This window comes from Platichthys flesus, chromosome 13 (assembly GCF_949316205.1).
Source record: "Platichthys flesus chromosome 13, fPlaFle2.1, whole genome shotgun sequence".
Lineage (NCBI taxonomy): Eukaryota > Metazoa > Chordata > Actinopteri > Pleuronectiformes > Pleuronectidae > Platichthys > Platichthys flesus.
In genome coordinates this window covers 13,352,441-13,370,487 of record NC_084957.1, presented here as the reverse complement: position 1 = coordinate 13,370,487, position 18,047 = coordinate 13,352,441, and the positions used below count along the sequence as shown (strand labels likewise).

The 18,047-nt window shown below is 41.5% G+C and overlaps 1 protein-coding gene across 2 annotated transcripts in view; it reads right to left on the bottom strand.

The window, feature by feature from the left end:
* Window positions 1-5: 5 nt before the first annotated feature.
* Window positions 6-18,047, bottom strand: part of uggt2 (UDP-glucose glycoprotein glucosyltransferase 2) — a 35,518-nt gene continuing 17,476 nt past the window's right edge. Inside the window, exons 27-42 of one of the 2 annotated variants that reach the window (XM_062401970.1) lie at window positions 17,499-17,578; window positions 15,080-15,269; window positions 14,804-14,962; window positions 14,589-14,674; window positions 12,023-12,107; window positions 11,756-11,838; window positions 11,523-11,609; window positions 11,414-11,437; window positions 6,208-6,312; window positions 5,985-6,069; window positions 4,977-5,159; window positions 4,657-4,817; window positions 3,309-3,423; window positions 3,061-3,177; window positions 1,834-1,999; window positions 6-1,675 (exon numbers count right to left, since the gene is read on the bottom strand). In XM_062401970.1, coding sequence (XP_062257954.1) covers window positions 1,650-1,675; window positions 1,834-1,999; window positions 3,061-3,177; window positions 3,309-3,423; window positions 4,657-4,817; window positions 4,977-5,159; window positions 5,985-6,069; window positions 6,208-6,312; window positions 11,414-11,437; window positions 11,523-11,609; window positions 11,756-11,838; window positions 12,023-12,107; window positions 14,589-14,674; window positions 14,804-14,962; window positions 15,080-15,269; window positions 17,499-17,578 — 1,752 coding nt within the window. In that variant the 3' untranslated portion in view covers window positions 6-1,649. The remainder of the gene's footprint in view (window positions 1,676-1,833; window positions 2,000-3,060; window positions 3,178-3,308; window positions 3,424-4,656; window positions 4,818-4,976; window positions 5,160-5,984; window positions 6,070-6,207; window positions 6,313-11,413; window positions 11,438-11,522; window positions 11,610-11,755; window positions 11,839-12,022; window positions 12,108-14,588; window positions 14,675-14,803; window positions 14,963-15,079; window positions 15,270-17,498; window positions 17,579-18,047) is intronic. The other variant, XM_062401969.1, reaches the window with a different exon arrangement.

Below are 18,047 nucleotides of genomic sequence, written 5' to 3'. Positions count from 1 at the left end.
GTAGCTACAGTTTTGTATCAAAGGTTTATTTATTTTTTCCATCACATAGTATAAACGTTTCTGTGACACAGCGCATTGACAGATGGTTGCCCAGACGTCCTACACCCATTTTCATTCATGACACAGAAGAAAAAAAACAACTGCTCCTGGCTTCATCGAGCAGCAGCACTCGTCTTATTCCTGAGACAAAACACTGGGTCACTGGGGAATTTAAATATTGAAAGGTTCTTTCTTAACATGTGAAAGATGAACGCACATAAGAAATAAACAGTGAAATAATTTAAGATCCTGTATTCTTCACATAAACCATGACCTGTAGAGTGCAAATGAGGATTCTTCACCCACATCTTGGCAACAAAAGCAGCTCAGCCTGGTCTGCTGAGCCAAAGGTAAACAGACTGTACGCTAGGCCCCGCCCCCTGAACATATCGCTTATGAGCTTGTAAAAAGGCAATGCAGGCTTCTCTACCAGCAACGTGTCTGACGTGTGGACATGATGGCTCTATGAGCAGTGAAATAGTATTCTGATGCAACATTTGCATGGTCACCAGTGGATGATCCATATGAAATGGAGAAGCTCTGCTCAAGTATTCCTGGTGTTTTGCACCACAAAACAATAAATGTTATGCATGTTATCACAACTCATGGGGGCGGGACTTAGCACTGTTAAGCTGAGAGTGCCAACTGCTGCTCAAATGGAACAACTTTGCATTTCATTAAAGTAAAATTTCAAAATAAGTCATGTTACAATTTTGGTTTTGGCATTCCAGTCAAAATGTGATCAAAGTCCAAGTTGCAAAGTCAAATGAAGAATAATGTAAATAGAATGCCCCTGAAAAAGCTTTGAACAAAGAACATACAAATTTGATTGAAGATTAGGTTCTCAGGCTACATCCACACCAGTACACTTTCATTTTAAGACCTCCGCATGATAATAATACCCGTCCATACTCACACAGCAGAAATCATTTGAACATCATAATCAGGAAGCACATTGTCTACTCTGTGGTTGGTTGCTTGGTTATAGAAAAAACAATGAAAGAAGGAACAGCGATGATGAAAAGTAAGACGAGAGATTTCTTTAGTTGGACCAACAATGAGATGGAACTGTAAGAATGAGGAAGTAAAGGCGGATGACTGCATCCTCGTTTTCAAACATCTCAGTTTCTGCCTGTTTCCGACTAAAACGCAGGCCCAGCGTTTCCAAACTTCAGCCTGAGTCACTCATAAACTGGAGTAATTTGGACAGCGGGGGTAAACGTAGTAACAATAAAAAACTAAAACATAACAATGTGGACGTAGGCTGAGAGATGTGCCTTTTAAGATTCTTTGCATTTATCAACAGTGCCACAAACGCCAACTATTTCTCCCTCACTCACGCTGAATTGAAAATTCGTTTTCCAGTGACACCGTACCAGCCGAGGCCTGACTGGTGCTGGGGGTGCACCAGGAGTTCACAGCTGGCGGCTCACACTTACATCACAACGTATCGACTGCAGCAGCAGCAGTTATGGCATCTCTGAGATCTCTACAACATCCTTGTCCTGCATGGCTATGTTTAGATGGAACGGTCTGTCTTCAGGCTTCAGCGGGTGGCCTGCGTGCAGAAGGTGCTGCCTCCCTCCTCTCCAGCAGGGCGCTGGCAGACACTAAAGTTCATCACGCAGGTTGTCGTCTGTGCAGGGGGAAGAGACATATGACGGAAATTAGGAAAGCGAGCACGGTGGGAAAAAGAAATTGGATCACAAGGTTGAACAGGTAGGTGTTACAGTTTGAATTCTCAGTCGGCTAAAAATAAGCACAGGGAATATTCTTTTTTTTTCCTCTATCAACCTTTTTTGTGCTGTGAGGCAGAGGGACTGTGTTCTTCTTTCTCTGCGTCTCCCTGTTCCTCGACTCGTCTCAGCAGCCGTTTTATCTCGTTGTCATACTCGACCCACTCAGGCACAATCCTGGCCGCGGCCGTCAGCTTGGGCTCCTTGGTCTTGGGGTTATTACACTGCGGCAGAAAAGCAGACAAAGCATCACTCACGCCACCAGAGCCACTTTCTCCCCACAAGTCAGATGGTCATTGGCAGCACAGTCTGTGGCAGCATTTGAACCTAATTTGATTTCCAATTCCGTTAAAAGGATGTTAGGCCATGTCTACTGTCTGAGTTACCAAGTGGTGTCCTATACCACAATGAGACAATGCTTCCTAATTCAGTGGAATGGAGCCTGAACTGTAATTCTCTAAATTAGTTTAGGAGGCTACGGGATTGCTCCTCAGTTGCCTCCTAAATGCAAAGTGTCTCATGGACATTAGTGACTGGAAATATGCTCTGGTAAAAAATACATAGCAACAATATTATTCCACTTATCAGCGTCTTTACAGAATCAAAATAATGATCTGAATAAAGAATACGGAAGGACTGCACTATCAAAACAGAATAATTCGATTTGACGATGAATTATTCAGTAATTCTGGTTAATGATCTGGTGTCATTCCACATATTACACAAGCTGCTTTTAGACCTGCACTAAAATCCTTGTGAAATGTTCCAGTGGGGCTGTATCTGAGGACTCACTCAGCTGCTCCAGAAGAGAAAAAAGAATTCTTACAGCCCCGAAAATAATATGTCCAGTAAATGTACAATGTGAGAAGACAACAGGAAAATTTCAAGAAAATCCCAGCAAGCATGTTGATGACATTGGTGACACAGGAAAAAGTCCTACATGCAGAAGACACAGATGAAGTTGTCATCTTGGAAAGAAAACTAGATTCGAGAGCTTTTAGAGATAAGGACCGACGTCGGTGTCGATGTGCTGTGAACAATAACTTGATTTCTGCAGCAGAATTTATACATCATGTCATTCCTACTGCTTTCTCTACCCAGACGCCGCCTCTCGCCCAAACGTTCTGGACATTTTCCTGTTGCTGTGAACGCGTCTAGCCCTCACAATCTCCTGCTACATAAGAAAGACGAACTCCAGAAAATCTCCTGACCCAATTTTACGGATGTTTTCCAGAGTTCATGTCTTAAAACGGCTGTAGGCTGAGGTGACGGCTCCGGGACTCACCAGGTCTATCGTCTTCGCTGTGACCTTGGAGGCGTTATCGCACCACGTCTCACACCACAGCCACTCCTGAGGAAGAGACTTGATGGCCACCTGGTGGATCATGTTGTTAGGAAGGTCCTAGAAACAAAATATTAAAGGTGTATTCAAAATATGATACATGAACAAAGTTATAGTAAGAGTAGTAGTCGTGCTACAAGAAGAAACTCTGTATCATATAAAGTAATTGTGTTGTTCTCTGATATATGTACCTGGTCCAGGTTGGACAGGCTGTTAGGGTCTTGGCTCAGGGCCTGGTACTGGCCTCGTAATCGGTCCCCGGCTGCAATCTTACGAAACTTCTTTAAATCGACGACATACAGAGCACTGGGTGAAATATGGGAGAGGAGAGAGAGAAAAGGGAGAGAAAGAGAGAGAGAGAGAGAGAGGTGTGACAAAACCATTTCCTAAAGGAAGAAGCCCAGGGGAGGGACTTCATAAAAATGACTCAAGATAAATACCCCAGGCACATTTGGATAATTGTACCCAACTTGGCATATTAATAAACCTGAAAGTGTGGACTCTGCATTTTCCCTTCTCACTTATTAGATGTAAGACTGCCAGAGGAATTCACCACCTTATGTTTCCCTGGGCTCATGATATGGATCATCTCTCCGCTTCCCGGAGGTCATACCACAGAGTGAGCGGCACGCCGACATCCCATCAAGTCACTATAGATTCAAACTCTATTCAGTCTTCATCGGCCGAAAAGAGAGACGCCATCATGGCAGCTGTGTTCTCCTACTAGCTGCCGCCTGATCATTCATCACACTGACAGAAGTACATCTCCTTAAGTCCAGCAGGGAGCTGAACTATTTTACATTTTTTAATATCAGGATTAATTTAATCTGTATCATGCTTATTTTTTATTTTCAAGAAAACTTAAATTAGTTTAAATCCTATATGGATTTGTTGATTTCAGCTTGTGCAAAGGAATCTGGGTGAAATTATTTTAATTCTCTAACAATCAAGCACATTTCTTATATAGCCCATCTCTGGTGGATTGTTTGAATGAAAAGAATTGCCTAAGTAAAGTCATGTTTGGAAATCTAACGACAGTTTTAGCTTTCCCCTAAATTTGACAATTAAATTGAAAGATGAACAAAAACAGCAATAGTATCTTGAGCCTCTACATATAAAACTACATTATTATTTAGTTATTTTTTTCTTATTTTTGAGTTAAGTAGAACTAAAGAAAACTCTTACAGAATAATAAAGGCTTCCTGATAAATTACTGAATCCAAGCTAATGTAATGGATAATAAATGTAATAGTGACAGAAATGTTTTAGGACTCTTTTCATTCAGCTCTGCAAAGTGCAAAAGCAAATCATGAATGTCCCGGACTAAATAAACTGGCCGAATAGCCTACAGGGAAAAACATGTCTGTAGAAACACAGTGTTCTGAATGTTACTATTTAAAAATGCATGGATTAATTCTGCTGCATATGTTACAGGGAGTGATTATTGTGTTAATGTTTAATTTTTTAAATGTCAGAATTCCGTGCTTCGGCATTGCTTAATGTGGCTTTAATCTCCAACACTTTGCTGTTGAAATATACCTGATATGGTATTTTCTGTGTCCCAGATGTGAGGCCCAATAGCCGGTTTTCCAGAAGCGATAGCCATCCATCTCTCTGCGGCTTTCACAGAACGGTGTGTAGCCATAGGGAGCGCCCTCCAGGTCTAAATCCCTCAGGTCCTTCAGATCAGCCCGGACGATCTGTGAGAGAAAGAGAGAACATCTGTGAGGACTGAGAAGGACTGACGACTCTGCAGGGGTGATCGCAATCTCACACACAGCTCTGAAACAGTTCCAGAGGAGTCTCTCACTTCCAGCTGCACACTTTTCTCCTTCCTCTCAGTGCAATTGGAGCCTCACCTGGTCAGCGTCCACAAAGATGATCTTGTCTACCGCCAAGGGGAACAGAACATCCAGGAACAGGATCTTGTGTCCCCAGATGATACGCTGCTTCTCGGTCTGCTGGTGGAGCCACCGCGGCCACTTGTACTGAACTAATTCATACTGAAAGCCGTACGACTCGGCCATGAAGGAGATGGTCTCCTGACCGCACCGGGAACAAAACACAAAAGGTCAGAGTCAATCAAGTACAAGAGCGTGTTTTCTTAACTAAATCTATTCCACTTCACCACACATACATTTATTCACATGCAACCGAGAACTATACAGTGGAATATTTGTTTTCACTACAATTTATGGTCCGACCATCCCTTATGACCAAGAACTCTAATTCATACTTTACAGTTTAACTATGAACTATTTTATAAATGAAAAAAAGAAAACAATTATAAAGTACTTCAACTAAGAAAATAAAAATAAAGTTACCTTTTAAAATGTCATGTAAAATGTATCATAAATGCACATACTTTCTAAAGAGTTTATTCTGTAAAATAAATATTGTCATGGGGGTTCATATCAGCAGAAACGAAAACGGATATGTCTGTGAAAAGGCTCATATCGGCAAATATTAAAGTCCAAGCAATTTATCAGTTAGGCTCAAATTATTCTGTATTCAGACTGTATTCTGAGTCATTAGCAATCTTTTGACATAGGAAATGCTGCTTAGACAAATCATGAGCTTTATTTCATTAACAGTGGAATAGTATATTGTGTAAGCCATTTCAAAATACTGGATAAATGAAGATGAATTCACTAAAGATGCCATTAAAATAAAAAATGCAACTCCTTTAGGCAATTTCATTTGCGAAAACCTTGAGATTAAGCACATGCCATCACAGAGGAACGAGCCATCCACTGGTATTTTCTCCATTGAGAGGAATTGAATGTCTGCAGAACTGCGGGTCACGTTGTTTTCGAAAAAGCAGTGGAAATAATGTAAATAAAGGAATCGTGAAGTCAGGGCAGTACCTTGAAAGACGGAGAGAGGTAATTCTTGAGGAACCAGAACTTGACAGGGGTTTTGGTATGCCGAAGGACGGACAGCATCATTATTCTGAGATGGAGATAGAAAGATTGAGAGGTGAGTCTCAGGATCAGGGCTGAAAGGAATGTAATCCGTGTCGGACCTGAAAAAATAACTACTTCAGAGTGTGTGTTTGTGTGTGTGTGTTGGTGTGAAATAAAGACCGACCTGAGAAAGCGTTCATACAGGTGGCCTGAGGCAACAGAAAATATGTTTAGAACATCCTCTTTCTTCTTCTCTCCATCATCCTTCTTGGAGCCGCCACCTGTGATGCTGTAAACGACACCATAATACATGAGGTTGTTGTGTAGTGATTGATGCCTGTTTTTTCACACAGTGACAGTAAATCAGGACTAAGCCAGTTGCCACCATGCCTTTCGTAAAGCAGGGGGGTAATAATAGTTACACCTCCCAGCAGAAAACATTTTCAAACAAACCATGCATCACTGTGCAGCAAACTGGAGGTGTTTTATTTAAATGTTGCCGTGATATAGGCGATGACGACGCTCTGGAAAAGATTAGAACTCGGATGGTTTAGACAGAGGTTCAGTTCATGTGCCGACACTCTCAGTGGAAATAATCAACATCCTAACAGACGCGGTGAAGGCAGCTGTGAAATGAAAACAACTCACTGCATGAGGTAGAGAATAAGAGACAAATATGGTCTTTTAAGTTTTAAATTGGAGACGAATGTAATGGGATCTAAATGTTTTAGTAAAAGCAACAGGAACATTTTTTATATATCATTGTGTTGCATTCCTAATTGGATGCCTCTATCCCTGCAGCAGTGACCAGTATAATAAACCTCAGCCAAGGAGGTTCTGTTGTCATCTGCATTTGTTTGTTTGATAGCAGGATTACGCAAAAATGACTCAACCGATTCACATGCAACTTTGTGGAGAGGAGGGACTTGACCCAAGACAGAACCCATTCAATTTTGCTGCAAGAGACAGATCCATACGATATGTTATATGTACTTGGGTCAATGGTCTGTAAAAACCAAGCCCAACAATATCTCCCCTTTAAAAGTAGTGAGAAACCTGAGAAGTCACATTATCCTGCTGTGGAACGTAAATAAATGTACGGCAGCCGATTCTGCAGAGGGCGGATGTTTCTTCTTAATGTCTTCGGATAGATAGAGACACATTATGGAGTTGGGATGGGAATGAAGCTAAATAATGGATGGTCCTGATGGAGTTTAGTGATGAGAAGCGAGAGAAGTAACACTTCCTGTTCACACAGCTCATTTACACTGCATAAAGTAGTGGTGTTAGCAGCCATTTAAGTGATTAGCATATCTTCAGACAATGTCTTAAAAGTTTTAAGTTTAAGTTAGCATATTTTTCAAACAAAAGGCTGAAAGTTGTTGCTCATAATTTCTGCCATGTTGTGCTGTTGTGGGATTTTGAAGAGTCCATCCTGTACGTGGCAGATGCATGAAAGTCCAATGTGATGTATGCTGAGCGAAATATTTACCAAACAAAATAAACTCTTAGTGCCTTCAAAAAAAAACGGTGCAAAACATCTCTTTTGGCACAAAGATAGAGCCCATTAGGTCAGTCTTTTACTTTTCAGACTGAGTTATAGAGTAAGTCAGAAAATGTATCAGAATAAAAGGACAATCCCCTCATTTGTGAAAGCACCGCTACCCCCCCCCCCCGACCGCTATTAAAGAGCAGTGGCTCATGATGCGCGGCACATTTAGCGGACGGAAATCAGGACTTGTGCTGCGGGGTACATGTGTCTGCAGTCAAACTGTGTGTCCTTGTCTAAAACGGACTGCTGATGAGGAAAGACTCTCTCTCCCACATTCAATCACAAGCACTGCCACGGCCCGAGGCTCCAGGAGGACACCAGTGATTGAGAGGGAGGTGAGGGAGCATAATGTTTTTCTCAACACGTCCTCTAAAACCGACTCACACACACACACGCATGCATGCTCTCACACACACACTCACACACACATGCAATGGTCTGACTAGCGAGCAAGTTGCAACCATCGACACAAACTCTCGGGCTTATCAAACATCATATTATCATTAAGACGACATTTAATTAATTTCTCTACCTGCACTTAACACATTTTTTAATTTGCTTCAGGGGGTCTGTGAATAACTCCTGTCTGCCAGCACTTAGTCAGCCTTTTGAAGGGCCTCCAGCTCCACAGTGGGGCCCAGCTCAGATAAAGCAGCTTTTCGAGGGTCAGGTGAGACCCCACTTGGCTGATGCCCCCATAATAACCTGGACCTCTGGAAGGATCCACAAGGCTACAGTTAGCAGCACTAACCAGACAAAACTGTAGTTAGCAGAAAGACCAAAAGGCAGATTGTCCACGTGCAGTAAATATATGTGTGTAATGGAAACCGTGACACTGAAGCGTCCAAAAACCACACTAATATCTGGCTTTTGTCTGCAATGGGAGTGGATAAATCGGAATTCACTCCCAGGTCAAACAACTCTGTAGTAGACATGGGTCTAAATGGGCTCCAATCAGATGTGGTGGAAATTAGATATGGGTGAACATCCTTATTTAGCAAGACTGTGAGGCGAGAGAGCGCCATAGTTGTTGGTTTATTTGTGACATCAAGCATGAGGCACCATGGGCATAATGATAGGAGCTATTTCTCATGCTAAGTAATGATTGGTCTAAAAATTGTGTCCTGTAAAAACGTCAAAATCCATAACAAAGGAAGAGTGAAAACACTATTAGAGAACAAAGTGTGGTCTTGACATCCAGCTACATTTGTAAAGTAGTACAAAAATAAATTGTAAGAACAGGTCATAAATGAGCGTCTCTCCCCCGAGAGTAAGCAGTAATGGAATGTGATGGCGAAATATTTCAACCATGACGGATAAAACCACAACCATGGGCAGCATCCTCATCACAACAACCTAATGCTGTGGTTCACTTTATCCGTTGAGTTATATGGTTTGCAAACACTTTTTGCTTTAGCCCAGCACATTTAACAAGCCTCAGACAAAACCACTTGATTCTTTACACAAATCTCAGACATTAAAAACCTTGGAATTCAAAGATAGGGCACATCTCTTTCTATTCTCCAGATTAAGTTTGGGAAACCAAAGAACATGATTGGCCAAGACCCCACCTCACTCCACCGAAGGTCTGACTTACTGATGCTTGCTAATGGATGGATCCACCTCACTAATTCTATGGAGGTGTTAGATCAATGCGTGGCCTTCAGTCCCGCCCCTCAACGACGAAGCTCTCAAAGCATTCAGTGTTTCAAAAAACGAAGCAAGGTGCGGCAAAATATCTTAACTTTTCATACAAGAATATTTTGAGGGTCAAGGTCTGCACATTTGAAATTTTATTCCAATGTTTATTTCTCTATGACTGACATTCCGTTCTTTTAGAGAAACATATTTTCTTGTGAGGGTTTAACTGTCAAACTATTTAATATTGTCTCAGCATTTTGTCTCATTTGTTACTTAAATGGATTGTAACAACATAGGATTCTGAGGTTAGACTATACAGACCATCATTATTAGTTCTGGATAGCAGCTACAAGCAAAATGTAGCATATATGGTTAGATTTTCTGCCTAATGTGATGAGTGGCTTCTACATCTTAAGATTTATGAACTCTCATTTCGTAAAGGAAGATAAATTAGAATCCTGCCAGATGAAAGTACTCTCCTCTCTCCAAATGCAGTTAATTTTAGATCAGTTCATCTCTAGCACTTACGGAGCAATTGTGTTAAAGCTTATTCATCTTATTTGATCTCTTTTTTTTAACCTCTTAATGTTGAGTACTTGCATCATTCAAATGTAAGCATACCATGGGAAATGGTCTAAAAATTGCATTCAACTTAAACGTATTGGTCTTTCTTTCCGGCCACTTTCCTCTTTTAATCTTCTCCTGGTCGAGGCAGGATTAGGCTACTGAGGGTAACCCAAGTTTTGTTTTCCCCAGTGTCAAACACAGGCACCTAATTAACAGATGCCAAGACCAGCAGGGATTTGTAATCTGCTCGGCTTGTTCTGGGTGGGGCCTGGCGTATGCTTCCAGTTGGAGAGGACAAGAATACTTCTACAGGACGTGTCCAGATCAGGGAGCCCAACCACCTGAATTAGCTTTTTTCAACATAAAGGGCAGTGATTGAACTTTGAGTTCGGGCTTCATTTCATAATACAGCCAGACACTCCTAATTTACATGAGCATATCCCTTCCAATTGTAGTGGGTAATACTGTTACCCCCCAGCAGGAAGGTCCTCGGTTCAAATCCTGGTTCAGACCCTTTTTTGTGGACTCTGCACATTCTCTCTTTCTGCATAGAGTTTCTCTGGGTACTCCAGCTTCCTCCGAAAGAAATGCAGATTGGGGTTAGGTTTTAGGAGAGTTAGAAGCTGATCCATTTTTCCATGACTGATCAAACTGAATTTGAGGTTCAATCTGTCTCCTTTAACGTCATGTCAAGGCTTCCTGCACTACTGGTGTCCTCTACTCATTTTAGTGTCCAAGACATATGGCAACCGCTAACAATTAAACTACAGAGTTAATCATTCATATATGGTCAAAGATTTCTCTTTATATATATCGGCTGTGTTTCCTATTCAAACCCTGTCCGGGGGTTATCCATATGAGCACAAAGGTCTGCAGAACTTTGGAGTTCCTATGTGGTGCCTTCACCAGGGTCACAAATAAATACTCCAATAAGGCAAAGTGCTCTGAATTGTTATTCAGCGCAGAGGCACAGACCTCACACAACTGGTCATCCTTTTCTCTTGGGAAAACGCCTACACTGAGTTGTTTCAGCCAGCGGCCCCAAAGCATCTCTGCATCAATGTGACCCATCGCACCATATTCAACTCCAGAAAGAAAAGTCCAGCCCCTACCCAAGATTGTGGTTTTGGAGCTTCTACTTTGTATTAAGATGACTAAAGTTGTATTTAATGATAATGTTTGATATTTTCACTTCTTAAGGCTCTTTCTCCACCTGACTGGTGACAAACCAAACTCAGATCTGACCAGGGACCCCTTAGTTGATGATGAATAGGAATTCACATTGCATCAAAAACTCTGTAGATGTATGGTTGTATGTAACTGTGCATTAAGGATTAAGCACTTTTGCATGAATACAAACATGTATACGACAAATCCTGTAATGTTGTAAAAGGACCACATTGATGAATAAACAAATAAAAAATTATGACCAAAACATGAAAATGTGAATATCTTATATAAACATAGCTTTACAATGTTACTATATTGTGTTTGAAAGTAATAAGTCATTTGGATTCGTTACAAAACACAAGACTAGCAAAGCAGTTGAAAGCCATCAATAAACACTGCATGCTAATGAGTATGATAAAGAAGTTATAAGTGTTAAATGGGTTGCAGCAACACTGCCTACCTTTTCTCAAAAGTGCTCCAAACACTTCATACAGCAAGCATTAAGTGAGGAGACAGGATCACACAGTTAGGAAGAGTTGGGGGAAAAACACACACAGACGCACACACACACATACCTACAGAAGCACATATTTTTTGCAAGACTAGATCTTACAGCATAATATCGGAGTCGGGATCCAGGGGAGGAATAAGATCTCCTGGAACCGCAATGTATAATTGACAAACATAAGGCACTTCAACAAACCCACCAGTCAATGAGCAAACAGTTGTGGCTGCTGCGTGAATATTTTAAACCAACTGAAAACATCGAAATCTTAGCTGTTTGTGAGAATAGATTACGAACCTTGCTATGGAGTCCCATATGCCTTTGCTTTCACTTGCTTCACTAAGAAGATCTTCGTTAATTTTCTCAGCCCTTTTCTGCACCTAAAACAACAAAAGAGACACAAGGCGAGGATGTTTTTTTCTGATATTATGTGTGACAATGTGAAATAATTAATTTACGACCTGTGAAAGACATGCACGTCATAAAAACTGTTGAACATTTTACTGTAAGTTCAATAATGTTCAGAGCTATAAAGCGTTTAACGTAAATATGAAACACACTCACTCTGACTTTGATAATCTTACTGTGGAAACTGTTCAGCATAACAACAACATCACCAGCATCTGCAGGGGAGTCGGTTCCATCGTGCCTGAAAAAGTGGATAAAGAGGGAGACATTGGTTACCATCGCTGAGTAAAAATCAATTATTATGAACTCTCAGCAATGGATCAGCAGCTGTATGACATTTTTAAAAATGGAAAAATGCATTGATCGCATTTTGCAATCAATGCATTTACTGATATAAATTATTTTTATTTAAAAAAGGAAACAAACTTAAATGTCACTCGATAGAGTGCATGCCCAAACATCCTCTTAAAAAAATTGTTGTTGCAGCAATATAAACACTGTAAAAAATATATATCTCTGGTGATTTACAGGAAATACTCCTTTAAAAACATTTTTAGCATAAAGGTTTGTTTGGCAGTTGAGGAGAAGGCAGGGGGCAGAGATTCAATGAAAACAAACGCTAGTAACTGCAGCTTGGTCTTAAAACTAAAATGTATCAGTGGATTTAAAGAATAAGGGCCAGAATATTTACCATCTAAATAAGACAATGTTGTGTTTGGCCACTAAATGTATATCTGTATAATGTATGTATATATTAGCATTCAAAGAACAACTCAAATAATCAAGTTGACTATGATTTAAATGCTAATAGGGTCATTCAGTCCACATTTTAATGAATTACATTTTTTGTGTCTGGCTGACATGTTTTAGCTATAGAAGGAGCAAAAATAAACAAAAAACACACAGCATACACAGTACAGTCTGCACTATGAGGGAGACAACCGCAGCACACACATAAAAGCAGAAACTGGGAAAGCGGCCAGAGTCTGACCATATTCATTACCCTCCATCAACATTAGAAATCACCTTACCATTATTTTATCCATCACTAGTTCCCAGGCATGCCGTATATAGTGGTAGATTTAATGAGAAAGTCTGTACGGTATTGACTGCATAACACTGGCCTTTCACTGTAATTGTTTTAGGACTGATTTGTCCGGTTGTGAATTTGTTTTGGCAGCCAGGATCTGCAGGGGTCTGATGGTAAAACACCAGAGAGCAAACTTCAGCCAGAGATGAGCAATAGACCATGATGCACTGCTAGCCATTACGACCACAATGCTTACTAAAGGCTAAAAAAGTAACCTTATCACTATGATAAATGCCCCCTCCTCATTTGGCCATAACTGCATCCCCCTTTGCTCAAGTGTTGCTCGTGCTTTGTCCGCTATGCTGTCACTAGTGCAACTCAGCCTGTAGGGCTTGTGTTAGAAAGCGCCAGAGATCAATCTGTATCCCTGCTCTGAGGAGAGGAGAGCAGGCCATCTCATTCATCGCTGTCAGGCCGAGGCGCAGTGGCACAGGGTGCGTGAGGAAAATGCAGGCTCGGGGACCGGAGAGCACAGACACTCCCACTAGGCTCTGATCGGCCACCTAACCAGAGCAGAGTGCCGCTAACCACAAGAATAATGACACTGCCAAGGTGAAAAATGACATCACCTCTTAGCTTCACCTGGAGGATTGGGGAATAAATCTTGGTTGTCTGATATGATTTCAGGGGAACCAGGGCTGTATATGTCCTAAATCTTATGGATAGCTAGAGAGGACAATATCTGTGATTGTAGGGACATCTAGTATGGTACTGTTGCGTAGGTTTTCACAGCTGCCTGTGCAGACTCACGTACATGGTTGGGATTATTGCAAATTGAATGTGAGGGATTATTGTTCACTGTTATGTCACATAGAAGTTATTGGGAATATACAGGGAAAAGATCCTTTGAAAAATAGGAATTTGACGTGTCAGAGTACATTGTAACCACAGTAAAACTGTTGCATGTTATATCCCCTTTATTTCTAATTGTTTCCTGTCTGCCTGTACTGACTGTCAAATAAAGGTAAAATGCAAAAACACAAAAAAGGATATTGCATCTTTTAAGAAAATGAATCAAACCAACCAAAGCACAATACTGTTTCTATTCATCCAGGGAAATTAAATAACCCCAACTCAATCAGTCTAGTACATGCAGCCTTTGACACATAAGGCATCCTAACTAAAACACATGCTGCTGCTGGTATTCTGCAGTCTGAGGTGGATGGAATGGAAGGTGACCAGCTGAATCATCCCAACACTCTGTCTTCTCTTTAATAGCATCCCTTTCCTCCTACCTGTCTCTCACCCCTCTGCGCTGAGCAGAACTCCCTGCATTCATCAAAACCTTGAGCTGCTAGTGTCAGCAGCTCTCCATGTTACCATAGTGATGATTTTCACAGATACCAGTAGGAAAGAGAGAGGTGGCTGTGAACAACCTTGATGCTGAGCTACTGATGAAGTCTTCTAATTAGCATCATTATCTAACTTTTACCCCAATATCAACAGGGGAAGGGATTGAATATAGGATAGGATAGTATAGGATAGGATGGGGTGGGATGGAATAGAGAAAAGTAGGACATTACAGGGCAGGAAAGGTTAGGGAAGGTAAGGAGTTATAGGGAAGGCCAGGACAGAATAGGATAGACTACAGTGGCCCCCAAAAAAAGTCTATATCTACTGATTAATACTCACGTGAGGACCTGATAGATATCCTCTGATCTCCCTTTACGTAATCTTAGGATCCAGGCACCGGGATTGGCTTTCAGCTGGAAATAACCCTGTTGTGGTTAAAAAAAGGGAGCGTCTCAAGTATCAATGGTAAGAATACAAGTCAATTGATTACCATGATATCATCAGTGCAAGGAAACTGTCTCGGTAACTCTAGTATGAAGAGAAAGACTGCTGACCAGGTTAGCCATGACAATAGTGTCATGAATGAGCGGGTCCCGATTCGTGCCGAGGGTAAACTGGAGTCCGCGGGGAGGCTGGCCAGTTGACAGGTCAAAGCAGTGGCCCTCCAGCAAGAGGTGCTCAAGTTCATACTCTGCCCTCACTATCCCATTAACCTGGAGCAAAGAAGAGATTACAAATCATGGGGCAGTGATTCATGGAAATATCTCAATCCTACCAAGAGGGTGAGAGTGAGAAGATTGCTGGGGAGAAGCGATTATGGTGCGGGATACCTCCTGCAGGTGGATGTTATCCAAGTCATGGGGGCTGCGCACTGCCTCCACCATCCAGCTCTCTGGTGTGATCATATTGAGGGTGAGGAGTGGAGATTCTGGGAGCTCCATGAAGAGGGCCACTGGTCCTGGTGACACTGTGTCATTGGCCAAGAAAGCCACATCAGACTCCAAGACAAAGCGGTAAAAGCTGCAAAGACAAATAAAAAGAAATGATCAATAGTTTAGGTGCTTTACAATTAACTGCAAATTCACATAATATCCAACAACAGCGTAGTGAGCCTGAACATGGGGGATATGTTGCAGGACGTTTTGTCACCGGCTAGAAACAACAATTGCATCAAACAGATGCTCTGTGCTCCTCAGCAAGCACTAAAATGTTGACATGTTGTGCAACACTCTCCTTTCTAGGACAGGAGAGATGTGCTCTATTGTGACAGTTGGGTATATACAATCTCTTAAAAGTGAGGGATCTAATACTATTACTGCCAGTGTTCCTGCTCAGCCAGCAACAGAGATATGTGCAACAGAATTGTTCTCTTTCCGTTTTATTACCTGGAGTTTTCACAGAGGCCAGCTTTGGGCTAATGTTTATGCTAATCACTTTTACTCAGCGCGCCCTCTGACACGGAGGAGCCATAATGAGTGAAGATAACATGGAAGATGATAAACATTACCAATGCTAATCCGTTTTGTTTATAATGCCTTCTCACCCTCAAATGTGCATCAATACATTCTCTATTCACAGGGAAATTTTCCTCAAACTGAATTCCCTCCACAGCAGACGTGTTTCTGAGGGCCAGAGCAGGGCACTCAAATAGTGTCTGATGAACCGTGGGGTGAGGGAGCTACTTCCATCGCACAGGAAAGCGTGAGGGGGAGGGTGTAGTTAAGGTGGAGAAATACAATTCACAGCGAGAATAAAAGTGAGAACAAGGAGATGAGCAGCCCCGCGGCCTCACGTCCACTATGAGACGTATAACAGTTAACAAAATGAACCCACTGACTCAGAACAGGATTCATGTGCACCCGCTGACAGCCGTATAGCTAAGGGTGGGCTATAAGATTACCAAGGTTAAAATACGACTCTAAAAGGGACATGAAGCAGAAGCCACTTTGTCATTGCAAAACTCGTCTTCCGTTTTAAACTAGACATCGTTATTCTCAGGATTTTAATGATGAAAGCTAAGAAACTGAATAAAGCTCCATTGCCTTAGTTTTGAGTTAAAATGTTGAACTCCGCCATTGAGGTTATGTTTTCACCCGCATCTGATTGTTTTCTAGGTTGATTTGTAGGTTTGTTTGTTAGCAAGTATGGAAGATGACAACTGGACGGATGCTATAAACCTTAGTGGAAGGATGCAGAGTAGTTCAGTCAAGAGCCCATTCAATTTGGGGTCATATTTTTTCCACTTTCTTTTACTTAGTGAGATTTTAGGGAATAATTCATGGATCGTGAAGAAAAAAAGTGGGCACATTTAGAGAACCGATATCTAAGGATGTGAGGAATTGGGTGCAGCTTGATTTAATTAAAGCAGACTGTTGGGCCTTTTAATTTCTTCAAACAGAAATTTCATAGGGCTGCCAAGGTGTTCGCATTTTTTCTATTAACTGTTTTGTTCTCAGGTTATCAAGTTGTCAATGGCTGAAGACGAATAAGGGGCTTCAGGAAATCGCCCAGCAACACAAGACATTTGATTAACAAAGGGAAATAACAGAGACGTGTCTGCACTGTGATATACTGGAATGGCTACTAGTAGCAGCTTGATTGCAGACTTCCAGCTGAGTTATGTCTCATGTGAAAATATAATATAGCCATCTGCGTTAATTATATGCAATTATCCCTCAAGGGGACGAGAAGAATGATGGGTGGGTGGAGCATGTGAGTCATTTGTAGGGGGGAGGTTTATTTCCAGCTGATCTTTCACAGAGTTTAGTAAAGGTTATGATGTATATTGTTCATTCAAGGTGAGCATAAACTTCCTTGACATGTCCTGCCATCTCATGCTTAAACAATAAGATTTTAGCTTTTTCACTTTATTTGCACTACACATGACTCAACCCATTGTGGGACAAATTAAAAGAGAAAACACCTCAAATTACATAATGACTAACATTTGTGAGGTGGAGTGCTTATAATGGACAATTTTAACCTTTTATTTGTTGTTGGTGTTTGTTTTTTTTATGTGGTTGTTTTTACTGCATGACTTGAGCTGCAAAGGTGCAAGCTGTAAGCACTTTACCAGAGATGCAAGGGGAGGCCCAAAGCAATAAGGTGGTGTTATTAAGCAGATTGCATCTGTGCAGTATAATTTAACAAAGGGAAGGAGCGAGGCAGAGATGCTAAGTCTGCAGCGGACAGAGGATACACAAACAAGCCAAACAGGAACATTTAATTACTGTTGGAGCTCAAGCTTACCTCTTGAGGGGCATCTCGGACAACTTGGCCCTGCAATTCATAAACACCTGCATTCTCACATTGACCACTTGACTGAGCACCTGCAGGAGAGACAGAAGACGAGACCCGGCCAGAAATCAGGAGAAAAGCAGATAACAGACCAACAGATGAGAAACAAGCTAGTAATTTCACATTATTGTTATTATACTCAGTTTAACAGGGTTTTCAAATAGCCGAGCACAGACATTCTAACGTTACATCTTTTTAACATAACAGCAGTCAAAAAAATAATGAGCAAGTGGATACAGGCACAGTGAGCTGCCTCCCTCACGACCAGCTATGATGTTGATATGCAGGCATCATACTTTCTACTGTATGCAGCAGTAGCCTCCTGAAAAGCGTACACCGCAAACAACGGCTACTGAAGGTGGCTGCTTTGTAAAGACGTGGTGAGTCATATTTTTATATCCTCCCCAAGTCGAATTCTCCAAGACAGCAAGCCTCCAGCAAGACAGCTGCAGACAGCAAGTGGGATTCAGTGAAACTAAGTCACTAAAGAAAAAATCCTCA